The sequence below is a fragment of the Bemisia tabaci genome, chromosome 1 (assembly GCF_918797505.1).
Source record: "Bemisia tabaci chromosome 1, PGI_BMITA_v3".
Classification (NCBI taxonomy): domain Eukaryota; kingdom Metazoa; phylum Arthropoda; class Insecta; order Hemiptera; family Aleyrodidae; genus Bemisia; species Bemisia tabaci.
Genome location: NC_092793.1, coordinates 14,088,675 through 14,103,172, shown reverse-complemented (window position 1 = coordinate 14,103,172; position 14,498 = coordinate 14,088,675). Strand labels below are relative to the sequence as shown.

The 14,498-nt window shown below is 39.9% G+C and overlaps 1 protein-coding gene across 1 annotated transcript in view; it reads right to left on the bottom strand.

Moving 5' to 3' along the window:
• Positions 1–1,578: 1,578 nt before the first annotated feature.
• The window catches only part of AstCC (Allatostatin double C), a 47,901-nt gene continuing 34,981 nt past the window's right edge, over positions 1,579–14,498 (bottom strand). Inside the window, exons 2-4 of the mRNA XM_019053340.2 lie at positions 11,872–12,046; positions 3,128–3,208; positions 1,579–1,686 (exon numbers count right to left, since the gene is read on the bottom strand). Coding sequence (XP_018908885.1) covers positions 1,603–1,686; positions 3,128–3,208; positions 11,872–12,039 — 333 coding nt within the window. The 5' untranslated portion in view covers positions 12,040–12,046 and the 3' untranslated portion in view covers positions 1,579–1,602. The remainder of the gene's footprint in view (positions 1,687–3,127; positions 3,209–11,871; positions 12,047–14,498) is intronic.

The window sequence follows — 14,498 nt, the reverse complement described above, 5'->3', positions numbered from 1 at the left end:
GCTGAGCGCTTAACAAGAAAAGCATGTACCTAGTATGGAAATGGACCTCTTCATCATCATCATCATCATCACCATATATAATTCCGTAAGCCTTTTCTTCGCGTCAAAATTCAGCGCGAACCGCCAAGCCGATCCGTGCGCGGGTGGTACCGGCTCGACCGTCCCGGTCCCCCGACGGCGGGAAAAATATAGGAATCGGCCGGCGTGCCCGGCCCCCCTCGCCCCCTCGGGAAAAACGGTTGTCACGTTGGTCCCGTCGGGAGATGCGCGGTTTTTCCTTTTTCCCGTCCCATTTTTCTTCGGTCTGATGACTCGGCTGCCCGGTTCGTTCGTTTCCCTGGAAATGGCCGTGGATGATGGATTTACTGCGGAAGCGTAGTGCACCGTCGACCGTCGTTGTCTCGCAATTTTTTTGTCTTCAGTCATGGAGAATCCGTGTTCAAAGCGTGGGCGTCCTGCAAGGCGTGGGCATGTTTTTCGCAACCCCTCCTTGCGGCGCATCGAACGGCGTGGCTAAATGCGACTGGTATGTGATTTGCCGTATTCGTTTCGACGGAGCATTTACGATTTTAATGAAAGAGATTCTTATAAATTTAATTTATTGAGATATATTAATACTGAAGCTTAATATTGAAGAGATGAATTAAGAACGGAAATTTTGAAACACCGCAATGGAGATACGTGGTTTCGCTTTTCAGTCGGTGCGATACGGACATCCATCAAGTTTAAAAAAATGCGTCAAGTCCCCGTCACCGCCGACCAACGCGTTTGTCGATCGAATCAACTACAGGTATTATGCGTAGGAGGTCAAAACGCCTTCAATTTTTTGAACGCAATACGGACATCCGTCGAGGTTGTATAGTTGTATCAAGGCGCCGTAGCAAACGCGTCCCATTGTTTATCGTTACATACGAATATAAGTTGAGAGAGGCCAGTCATAATGCCTTCAATTTTATACATACATATTTTTGGGCAGAATGAGCGACGACGTTTCTCCATTTGCGACGTTGCAGACTTCCTTAGAAATTTTATTTTTCTTTCGAGAAGCTGGTCAACATAAAACTAAAATTCTACATGATTTTTCGTATTCGATAGCAGAAGATTTGGTTCAAAATTTAAAGTCGTTTCATTAAATTATTAAATTTATTTCCCCATTTGAAGCTATAGTACAGAATCGATTATTAAGGTGTTCGCTGCGAACACCCTACATATCGATCCTTTTCCATAGGTTTAAATGACAAATCAATCTATGTATCGCAAAGCACGCCACGCCACTAAACGCGGAGCAGTCGTGCCGCACGCATCACGTCTTGAAGCGGGGACTCATATTAGAGGGAGGTCCCAAAACGCGTCGGCAAAATATGAGATTAAAAGTGAAAGTGGTGAGTTTTTAAAAAGATTTTTACCATTGACCAAGTACCATCACTGTTTGTTCTAATTTTTATCATTAGAAATCTTCCCTACTTTCGTAATCAGTAGGCTGAGGCGTGCAAGTAAATGCACAGTGTTTTTCTAGGTATTCCTGCGTCGTAAAATTAAGTGCGCCGTTGATGTCAGAATAAATAGAGAACTAACAGGTTGACTTAAAGAAGACATTTATATTTAAAAGCATGAAACAGCATTGAAATAACATCTCCAATAAGTTTTGTTGCCTCTGATGAATTTAGGTTCTCTTTTTGAACTCATCTGAAACAATGAAATGCAATATATTAAATAAATTATAGGGACAAGACACATTTTAGAACAAGCAAAAAGGCGTCTCACAATGATCTTCCTCCTTGCGTTAATTTTGCGTTATGTTTAAGGTGATTCGTCAAGTTCAAGTGACGTGGTCGAACTGGCATGAGATATATCGCATCGATTAGGTAAAAAATCTCGGCAGAATTTGAATTATTAGAAAAAAAGGACAACTGCCCCTGCGCATGAGCCGAAAGAATCAATCTATAAACCCAAAAATTGGCAAAATTCAGAGAAATGAAAGCAGAATAGTGTTAGGAAAAAAACCTCGCATTAAATTCAGCTATAGATTTTTGTATCGAATGCAAGGCTTTTTTCCTAATACCTACTATTCTGCTTTATTCAGTTCTCTGAATTTTGCCAATTTTTGGGTTTAGATTTATTCTTTAGGCTCATGCGCAAGAGCTATCGTCCTTTTTTGTTTTTTTTTTTCTAAAAATTCGAAATCTGCCGAGATTTTTGACCTAATCGATGCGATATATAGCATGCTAGTTCGACCACCTCACGTAAGTTTGACGAATCACCTTATAAAAAAACATACAAACTTTTAATACCTGTTTTTAAAAACTAAACATTACGTAGCTTTTCGTTTTTTAGGCTGGATTTACGACTATGTACAAAGAAATTAAGCTGAAAACTGTTTCCAGGACTCAATTTTTTTCAAAAATAGGGGTTTGACAAAATTCTAATAGCCTCGGTTTAAACAATTTGAATTATAAGCAGAATTGGACTACATTTTGTAATTTGAAACTGCAATATCTGGATCAGTTTAAAAACGACATGTGTACCATTATAGTCTTGCTATGCACATGAGTGTTCTTACAAATGGGCTAGAAATTATGGTTCCTAATTGCAAAATGTAGCCCGATTAACAGTCCATGGGAAAATGGACCCTAGTGTCCCTAGTTCACCAAAAAGTAAAATTACATTATTGATATACCAATGAGATCACGTTATTGATGCAAGCATTTGAAGACAAAACAGTAGGCATGTAAAAACAAACCGGAGTTATGACGATCTGAAGTATCCAGTGCCTAACTCAAAAAACCTGCCTAATTTTGAGAGAAATATATTTAAAATTCTAAGTCATGTTCAGTGTATGGTATCTCCGGACTACATTGAAACTTTTCGCCCTCCATTTGCACAAAAATGAACAAAACCCCGCACATTTTGGGAGCATTTCAGAAAATGTTCTTCGTCAAACTCTCTAAATCCGACTTTTCGTCTCAACTCGAAAAAAATTTGAAAAATTTGCCTCCGTGCACTAAAATGAAGTAAAATATCTCTTTCCCAAAGGAAGCTTATGAATATACGAATAAATTCTATACTGTCCTTTTCGTCTCTGATGCATATCTATAATTTGAATTGATGCAAAAACGGGTATACTCACAGAGTTATCATCGTCCACAGCTTTCTGAAGCGCTGACATTATCCTATCCAATAGCATAGCAGCTCGCTTTGGCACAACTACCTGTAAAAATCCAAGATTCAGACTAATGAGTGAATTGTCATCAAAAGACGAAGGGAGCCTGTCATGAAAGGAGCCCTGAGAAAGCGCATAAATGATAAAACACTAAACAGACTAAACATGGTTTTTCACTTTTTTTTATTTTTTTATCGAATTCTCTTTGTACATATGTATACATAGGTATATTCTTCTTAACGACGACCTCCCATTGGCCTCCAATAAGCAGTAAGGAACTTACAATGCAGTATGCACTTGTGTAGGAATGATAGCATATCACTCTGAGTTTGGACTAAATCAGAAGGCTTGCACGATTGAAGGGTCTTTTGAGTGGTGTTGTGGGGCTAGAAGCTCTGAACCACTGAATTAACAATTCTCATTATTTCCCTCTAACTATACCTTGCAATTCTGCCCTCTAATTTCCCACCCCAGCTTATCAGTTTCATCTTACCCTCGTCTTGTTTCAGTGTTGCCATCTTGCAAAAGATTTCAGTCTTGATATGATAAGCTCATTGAATCATAGTGTAAAAGAGTAAATCAAAGCATCCTAAGTGACATCAGATGTTGCTAAGAGAAAGCGTAATGTTTCTCATTGTGCTTGAAAGACCTTAAATGTCTCACCTCCAAGAATCTTTTACTTAAAAATTCTCTCTACTTGTTGGTCCCAACTTTACGAAGTTACCTGTTCGTGCACCTTTTATGCTGTTAAATAGAGAAGACCAAGGCAAAATATCAGGAAAACCGCATACACCTTATATTAAGTTATATAAATGTTATACATATGTTATATAAAATATAACATCTCGAATCGTCCAAAATTAAAATGGAAAAAAAGGAAAATAGGACTAAATATTATTTCGCGACGCAATTTCCCGTGATTTCAATTATAATCGTTCCTAAAATTATTGTAAATGTTTCAAGGATCTGTGCGCCGACTTTTAAAAAATATTGATTCAAATTGAAGCATCAACTGAGGTTTGCAACGTTGCAATCGAGGGAAATAAGCTCCTTTTCGCGTGGAACCATCGATATTTGAGTTCGTTTACGGCAGGCGTGACATACAACTATTTGACCACGGCTGTAAGCATGTTGCAGCTTCGCCGGATTGAAGGCCCGTCAAACTGCGATGATGTCATGACCGCCCTGTTGACCCTTGCGGGTGGGACGAACGCTAAAATCGCTGCGACACATAGACCGTGCGTCATTATTTATGACTCTCTTTTAATGTTCACCGCAAAAAACAAAAATAAGTGTCCCAATACCTACGATTTAGAATCCGGGACTATGCTTGTTTTTTCGGTGAAAAAAAGGAAAATAGGACTAATAATAATATCGACTTTTAAAAAATATTGATTCCATTTGAAGCATTAACTGTGGTTTGCAATGTTGCAATCGAGGTAAATAAGCTCCTTTTTGCGTGGAACCATCGATATTTGAGTTCGTTTACGGCAGGCGTGACATACAACTATTTGACCACGGGTGTAAGCATGTTGCAGCTTCGCCGGATTGAAGGCGCGTCAAACTGCGAAGATGTCTTGACCGCCCTGTTGACCCTTGCGGGTGGGACGAACGCTAAAATCGCTGCGACACATAGACGATGCGTCATTATTTATGACTCTCTTTTAATGTTCACCGCAAAAAACAAAAATAAGTGTCCCAATACCTACGATTTAGAATCCGGGACTATGCTTGTTTTTTCGGTAAAAAAAAGGAAAATAGGACTGATAATTATATCGCGACGAAATTTTCCGTGATTTCAATTAAAATCGTTTGTAAAATTATTGTAAATGTTTCAGAGAATCTGTGCGCCGACTTTTAAAAAATATTGATTCAAACTGAAGCATTAACTGTGGTTTTCAAAGTTGCAATCGTGGGAAATAAGCTCCTTTTCGCGTGGAATCATCGATATTTGAGTTCTTTTACGGCAGGCGTGACATACAACTATTTGACCACGGCTGTAAGCATGTTGCAGCTTCACCGGATTGAAGGCGCGTCTAAATGCGATGATGTCATGACCGCCCTTCCAACTCTGTCGGGTGGGACAAACGCTAAAATCGCTGCGACACTTAGACGATGCGTCATTATTTATAACTCCCATCTAATTTTCAACATAAAAAACAAAAATAACTTTCCTAAGAGCTAAGATTTAGAACCGGGGACCGTGGTTTTTTTCGTAAAAAGAAAAAAAGGAAAAAAGGACTAAATATAATTTCGCGACGAAATTTCCCGTGATTTCAATTCAAATCGTTCGTAAAATTATTGTAAATTTTTTAGCGAATCCGTGCGCCGACTTTTAAAAAATATTGATTCCAATTGAAAATAATGATCATCGAGGCAATTGCAATTATTTACCTGAAAAATATTTAACGCGAGTTCCCTTCAATTCAAGAAGAACATTTTTTCAGAAAATGTCGTTAACATCTCCCTTTTACCGGAGGTTCTTATTTTTATACTCCCTTTTTTCTTCTTTTTTTTTTGACTATTTATTCCACATCTTCGTTTTATACAAAAGCACTATTTGTTTTACAAATTCAATACATACGTTGAGACTAGTCAATTAGGTTAATGACCACAATTCTTCACGATGTATAAACTCGAGACTGTCTAACTGAGTTCCTAGGGCTATTCCTTAACCTGGCTTAAAATTTAGTAAACATTCACTATGAGACACTTTCAAAAACTGTACATACGATGATAATAAAAAAATGACTAAGTCTTGCATACAAAGAAAATTAGTTTTATTTCACTCATCAAAGCTACTTTTTCTCATTGTTGAATTCCACATTTCACAAGGGTTCCATGTTACTTTATATTTTTTCATTTTCATCTTTGCATGATGGATGAATTTTGCGAAGGAGGCAACGCTGTGTGACTTTGCCTACGGCAGTGCGACCTCTTTGGAAGCAATTTCAGACACGAGCCCCAGGGGTCATTTTCATTTGAGCGGCAAGTGAAAAGGCGGGCACGGGCACCGTTCGAAAGAACTGTGGACTCAATTTGTGCCGCAAGTTCAAGAGACACATTTATAAAGTCGACTTAAAGTTGTCTCGGCGAGATCTCCCGCGTCGACGGGCAGCTCGCCACACCCGCCACCTCCCCGAGGAACGATGCTCGGAAGGAAAAGTCCGTCGTGCAAAATTTCTTCTCATTGAGAAAGAAATTTCCGGAAAACTTGAAACATTTGAATTTTTCCCCATTAAATTTTTGGAGACTTCAATCCGTGACCAAGGAATCTTGGTCGACTTAAACTCAAAATTGATAACAGCAAACCTGTGGAGCAAAATTTCTTTGCATTGAAAAATCATTTTCCGGAAAACTTGAAACATTTGAGTTTTTCTGGAAAACTTGATCAAACATTTGAATTTATCTTCATGGAATTTGTTAGAGAATTCAATCCGTGACCAAGGAATCTTAGTCGACTTAAACTCAAAATTGATAACAGCAAACCTGTGGAGCAAAATTTTTTGCATCGAAAAATCATTTTCCGGAAAACTTGAAACATTTGAATTTTTCTAGAAAACTTGATCAAACATTTGAATTTATCTTCATGGAATTTGTTAGAGAATTCAATCCGTGACCAAGGAATCTTGGTCGACTTAAACTCAAAATTGATAACAGCAAACCTGTGGAGCAAAATTTCTTTGCATTGAAAAATCATTTTCCGGAAAACTTGAAACATTTGAGTTTTTCTAGAAAACTCGATCAAACATTTGAATTTATCTTCATGGAATTTGTTAGAGAATTCAATCCGTGACCAAGGAATCTTAGTCGACTTAAACTCAAAATTGATAAGAGCAAACCTGTGGAGCAAAATTTTTTGCATTGAAAAATCATTTTCCGGAAAACTTGAAACATTTGAATTTTTCCCCCTGAATTTTTTTAGAGGATTTACTCCATGACCCAGGAAGCTTAGTCGATACTAACTCAGAAAATTGAATTATTGATAACAGCGGGCTGATTATTGAAAGTAGCTTGGGTGGAGATAAGTGACTCCTGTCAATGTTTATTTCGCATGATCCTTTAATTTTATCAGTGTAACCCCTTGACTTTTGGAAATCACCTTCACTGCAACAAAATCATCGGGTGACCAGCGCGAAGTCATTTTTAACACTGATGCTTTAAATTTGATGATTTCATCCTTGATCGGGGTATGTAATCTGTTTTGCAAGAAAAAACGCCGTATGAACATTAGAGAGTTGCCAAATCTCCTTACTTAATAAGTTTATTTGTAAGGGGATTTATGAATACATTCTCTTGAAATTGTTAGATAATTTAGATCTTATTGCAATTTTCAATATCAAATCATTATCTAATTGCAATTTTTTACGTAATATTTTTTCTTTGCAATCCTCTGAAAAATTGAAAGAACTTTACTTCCAGATTTCCCTGAAAACTCGTATTTCATTGGAGGAAATTCGGCAACGTCTAAAGGCTCACACGGCGTTCTTTCTTGGCGCGACATTAATAGCATTAAAATAAAATTTAAATGAGAAAAACCGACTCCACTATTGTCAGGGTAAAGATAAAATTTTATTTTAATACTCTGTGATGCAGCCAATTTTTAATTTAAAGGAGTCAAGTTGGTCTTATTTCATAATTAATATATAAATATAACAATAAGACCTTGCGCCTCACACAAATTGCATTTGATGCCAGCTTTCGATCGTCTCTCAAATAAAAATATTCAATACTTTTGGGACAGCCTGTGTATGCTGGCTCCTTTTATTAAAAATAAAACTGAATGAAAATTTGTTTCCCTCCCATCCCACAGCGCGCCACTATAATATCCGCCACCGATATCCGCACTATGCAATATCCGCACTATGCAAACGATAACTGCAAAGGGGTATAAGTCGCCTACTTATAAGTTTTTCAGGTCATTAGTCTTTAACGGCAGATTCAGTGGCGTGGCGTGCCTTGCGATATATCGAATGATCTGCCATTTAAAACTTTGGAAAAATATCGATACACAGGTGTTTGCAACGAGCATCTTAATAATAGATTCTGTACCATAGCTTTAAATAGGGAAACATCGATAGTTGATCATTGACTCCTCGCTACTGGGCAGATTATTACTGCACACTTTACAACGACCACGCACGTGATTTTTCTCAATTAATCCAAAGGGACTCTTCCCTATACGTCTGAAAAGCAGGGTGGAAGTTGTGGAAGTAGATTTTCTCTTTTGAAATTTTCGTGGAATAAAATAATTGCACGTATACGTGCAATTATTTTATTCCACGAGAGGTGGTTCTCGGATTCACCCTCTTGAACATGTTTGCATCATCAATGTAATCGATAAAAAAGCGAGCGGCTCTCTTGTTCAAGATTCACTATGGTGCGGCGAGACGTGTATCAGGGCCGCCGGCAAAAACCCACTTTCTTCCCTCTCCCGTACTCCCTACGTCTTCTTTGTCTATTGCTTTGTCTATCAATTTCAATAATCGGGCCGTAGAAAGCAAGGACTCAATTTAAAACAGGGCTCATGTGGAAATTGAGATACGCCCGCACGGTGGATCGAGTCAATAGGAGAGGTCGGACGAAATTCGGAAACTTTAAACGCTTATAGGTCCGTTTATACAAAACTTTGAGGCTCTAAAAATGGTTCCATTGGTTTCCTCTTGAAATTTGCTACCTAAGCACCCCTAGAAATGTTTCATTATTAATAATTATTTCATTATTAATAATTATTTCATTATTAATAATTATTTCATTATTAATACTTATTTCATTATTAATAATTATTTCATTATTAATAATTATTTCATTATTAATAATTCAATTTTCTGAGTTGGTATCGACTAAGGTTCCTGGGTCATGGAGTGAATCCTCTAAAAAATTCAAGGGGAAAAACTCAAATGTTTCAAGTTTTCCGGAAAATGATTTGTCAATGCAAAGAAATTTTGCTCCACAGGCTTGCTGTTATCAATTTTGAGTTTAAGTCGACTAAGATTCCTTGGTCACGGATTGAAGTCTTCAAAAAATCGATGGGAAAAAATTCAAATGTTTAATCAATTGGTTTCCTCTTGAAATTTTCTACCTGAAGCACCCCTAAAAATGTAAAATATGAAGAGATAAACACCAAAATGTTCAGTTTTAGTCAAAAATTACATGTGCGACCTCTCCGATTGCCTCGATCCACTGTACGGCGCACAATGGAACGAGTCAATAGCGGCACTCGGACAAAATTTTGAAACTTCAAAAGCTCATAACTCCATTATTACGAAACGTCGAGGTCTTAAAAGTGGTCCCATTGATTTTCTCGTAAAGTTCACCTTAAAAGGCACTCCCCCCATACATTAAAATTTGAAGAAATAAACATGTAAAATTGCAGTTTTAGTGGCAAATTCTTGTCCGACCTCTCGTATTGACTCGATCCACTGTACGGCGTGGGGCTCTTCCTCATTGAGGGCGCGTGCACCTCGGAGCATCCTGATGCGCGACACGCCTTGATTGCGAGGAGTTATGCAAAACCTCGAGCTATTCCCGGCGTTGCGCTTTGCCAGGAGGGATCCCAAGAATCCCTTGGAAAAGTCCTCATGATGATCGATTGAGGAGCAACTCCGGTTCCGATTATTAATGCGAATGCGGTGCGTCCCGATGCATCTTAGATGTTAAACTCCGAAAGTGTCGAAGAGGATTACCTGGGGCCCTCTTCCTAATCGCGACTCCGGGAGCTTCCAGACCGGGGCGACGCCTGTAAACGTGCGCGTGGAAATCTAGACGAGGAATTATTAATTCAGGAACCGTGGGAGCGACCTTCGACCTTTGAACACCACCGCGAAATGAACCCTCAGAGATTTCTCTCGTGTGAAACGTTTTCCATTTGTATCATGTTACAGTGGCAAAATCGTCCTTCGATTGATTCGGAGAGGAAATTTTCGCCGAGGGTGGTGTTGTGCACTCTTCATTTTTCATTCTACATTTTTTAACGAGTTAGCGCGTGTCGAGTGCCGCTAAACAAATCGTCGCTCCCTCAAAGTATGGGCGTGACTCCGTTTTGACACGATACTTGGAGAGGATCGAGTTGTATGGGAAATTAGGCTCATCCCAAAAGTACTCCTGCGCCTTGAGAGTGGTGACAAATCCAGGCATTACCAATAGAAGGTTTTATTGGATTTTGAAAATCTACGCAGACGACGCAGAGGGCGCCCAATGAAAGGTTGTAGGGGGGGGATTGAAGCGGAAATGTTAAGGTGCTCAATCCCCCAAGATTTGTGGTTTTAAAGAGAGCAGTGGAGGTCAGGAGTCGTAGAGCGCGAGGGAGTGCTGTAAAGCGACTTGTATGTATGTATGCATGAAAATCTATAGAGTTTTTGGTTTTTGTAAACCGCTTCTCTGAATTACATTTCTTGGCTCTGTGCTGGACCTCCCAATAAAATGGATACCGGGACTACTCGCCCACTGACTAATCACCCACTGTATAATTGGACGTATTTATGCTAAAAGGAACTATGTGCATAGGGTTTGCGCGAGACATAGTTCCATTTAGCATATATGCGTCCAATTCACCCACACCTTTTCACCCACATCTCTTGACCCACAACACTTAAGTCCCCATGCACTTTGCATGCATGTTTTTTTCTTGCAAAAATGGATCGAGTTTTTACCTACATGTATCTTACACTACCTGTGGAGGATCGAGTGAAAGTTATTGGACCTTTCATTACAAACACGATGCGATTATACAGCGAGAGTCAATCGTCCATCGGGCATCACTCTCAGCGAAAATACGCGATACGACTGTTTCAACTCCCGAGCCGCTCAAATTGAATCCATCGAGTTGTGGGCGAACTTGATTTCTAACTCCAGTTTCCATTTATTTAGGCGTGACCGCAAAATCGGTGCTCAGACTCTCCCCCTTATCCGCAAAATCACAAAGGAATGAAGAGTAAAATCAAGTTGCATTTTGCTTGCTGACTATGAATAGGCAGGCACGTAGCCAGAGGGGGCTTGGGGGGCTCAAGCCCCCCCCCTCCCCCGAAAGCAAAAAAAAGGAAGGAAAAAAGGAAGGAAAATAGAGAAGGAAGGAGGAGACAGAAGATGAGAATGTGCGAAAAAAGAAGAAGTTTGAGACCGTCGAAGATATTTACCTCTTTTGATGTAGAGTCTTAAATGAAAACACCGTGTTCATTATTCCTGAAATTTTCGTCAGAAAAGCCTCAAAATGCGTCCAAATAGAGTTGTTTCAAAAATTTTCCAGCTTTGTTGAATGTAACAATTCGAATGTATTTTGTGTTAAAGTAAAAGAAGGGTGATTTTCCTGCATAAATTTATGAAAAATCCGTGTTACAGAAGCCTCGAAATGCGTCCAAATAGGGTCAAAATTTCAAAAATTTTCAGGACCTTTTTGAATGCATATAATATAAAAGTCTTTTTTGCTGAAAGTTCAAAAAGGAAACGTAATTTTGCTGTAGACATTGATGGAAAATCCGAGCACGGAAGCCTCAAAATGCGTCTAATTAGATTACAAATTTCTAAAATTTTCCGGGGGAGGATCCCCGGACCCCCCTCCAGGTTGGGGGGTATTTCATACCACCCAGACCCCCCGGTAGTAGAGAGACCCCGCCAGCCCCCCCCCCCCGAAACAAAATCGTGTCTGTAGATAGATATTGCAATATTCAATAGTCATACAGATATTGTTGGAGGATGGGGGAAAGAAATCTCACCGGGTACTCGTCGAAGGCGACCTCTTGCGGTGTCTCATCTTGGGCGTCTCTTTTGATGAGAGCATACTCCTGCGTCCGATCGAGTCCGAGTGTCGGGTCGATGATGTGCCTACACAGGGAGGACACGGCTGTGAGAAGCAGAAGCAGCACCGTCACAAACAACCCCATTCAGAAACTGGAAAAATACGAGAAATTCAATACAGACATCACAATGTAACAGTTTCACTACAGTATGCAGTAGTAGTAGTTGTAGTAGTAGAAGTAGTAGTAGTAGAAGTAGTAGTAGTAGTAGTAGTAGTAGTAGTAGTAGTAGTAGTAGTAGTAGTAGTAGTAATAGTAGTAGTAGTAGTAGTAGTAGTTGTAGTAGCAGAAGTAGTAGTAGTAGAAGTAGTAGTAGTGGTGGTAGTAGTAGAAGTAGTAGTAGTGGTGGTAGTAGTAGTAGTAGTAGTAGTAGTAGTAGTAGTAGTATTAGTAGTAGTAGTAGTAGTATAAACCTCAACCAAAAGCAACTAACGGCAATAAGGCAACACGAGATTGTAAAATTGTCTCAAACAATACAATTCTTTTGCAAAAGTGTACCAGTGCGATTTTCGTCCAAAATTTTTCTGACTTTTGCATGATATTAGAAGAAAGATCGGGGTAATTTTTTGTAAGAAATGATCGAAGCGGAAAGAAGCGGCGAATTGACTAAACTTAATTAAACAAAAAATGAATATATTAGAGTTCTACGGGCTAATTGTTAAAATTTATAGACAAAGCGATAGACAAAGGAAACAAAAAGGATATGGAAGGATCCTATTGGTAGAAGCAGGGGGTTGCAATGGACAAAGGAGACTAACTAACTGCAACCCATGAGAGTTCCTATAGTTGGTCCATCATTTTCTCCCTTAGCTTATAAGAATCACCCATTTCAACCAATATGACTGATTATTGATTGGAACTATTAGAAGACTAATTCGTCCCTAATCTTAAGGAATTCGTGTAATATCAAATATAATCTCGGGTCATTTACTAATAATACTTCAGGGAGATTGTGGGTTTTATATATTTTTAATTCAGTTATGCTTATTTGTTTTTGAGTTTTTTGTCTGTTTACATACTCCTCATGTCTTCTTAGTCTACAGCTTCGTCTATCAATTTCAACAATGAGCCCGCTCAGATGGATGCTGTCACGGCAGCGGGCAATTCGAGTTTCCATCTTAGGGCCCGTTCCGTCCGACTTGATGACAAGCACCAAATCTCCGAGAACAATGCCCCTAAATTCCCTCTGTCCGCTGAAAGGGCTGTCTTGGAACAGGCCAACATGGCCATCAATTGCAAGCGGAGGAGCCTCAGATGCCGAGAAGGGTGCCCGATTCGCATTGGATTTGCGGTCGGGCAACTTTCCCGCGGCCACGTGAGCGGCCCGGGCTCGTGGCGCGCTTTGCGATGTATCGACCGATCTGCCATTTAAACCTATGGAGAAGGATCGAAAGACAGGGTGTCGGCAACGATCACCTTAATAATCGATTCTTTAGCATAGCTTCAAATGGGGGAAAATCGAAAATGGATCGACGCCTCGCCGCTGCCGGCTCGGAGCAGTGGGAATGGAAGCGGGAACCCGCGGGGCTGTTTGTGTTTGCAGATGGCAGTAAGAAAGCATCGCGGATTCTTAATTGAGTTTTGGAAATAATTCAAGCCGCGGCCTCCCGCCTCATCTTGTTAATTTGTATCGATCTCGGCCAAGACAGTCGGGACCGGGTGCCGAGTCTCACTTCCACGCTGGGGAGCCGCTAGCCGGCTCCGCGAGGAGGCAAAACAATAGACTCGCTTTTAGTCGTGACGTCACAGTGGACTCTTTTAGAAGTTACGTCATGACTGCATTGCCTCCTACGGTCATGTCACTTTCGGTTCAAAATGAGGATAGCCTGTCTTCCTCGCTCTCATTCGCTTCCTTCCGCAAAGAATATCACACCCACTTAAAAGTCAGCGCTACGAAAAACATCAAAGAAAAGCAATTAACCCGGCCATTTCCCGGAACTAATACCCAACTTTTGCACTTTAGTCATTTCTCGGAACTTTACTCGCAATATTCGAAATTCCCGGAATTTCCGGCTATTTCCGGAACTTTGGGGGTTTTCGCCAGATTGACCGATTATTCGATCAAATTTGATTATTTTTGGTCAAATTTGACGATCTTCGGAACTAAATCCGGGCGTTTTTTGGAATTTTTCCCCGAAACTTTTGAACATCGGAATTAATTTTGGCAGCTCCGGAATCTTTGGTAAAATAAAATGGCTGCACTGCTGCTTGGTCCTCTTAAAAAAAAAATCATGGTTTTTCTGTATCGTGATTTTTCGAAATTCCCCCCGAGTAACAGCTACTAGATCTGTAACTGAAACATCTTGCGTCTAACTTGTCACTAAATGCGCCGTGATACATAGGCAAAAAGTCAATTTAGCCCCTAAAAAATCTTCAATGGCCCCTAAAAATCGAGGTTGATGCGCCACATGGCTCCTGAAATTCCAAGGTGAGTTTCGAACACTGTGCGGCAGTTGCATTTTATATTTGCCTGTCAGATTTTCACTCCTGCCATAGCGCAAAATTCGCGCCGGATCCACGCACGCAGAGTACCAGGTGGTCAAAAT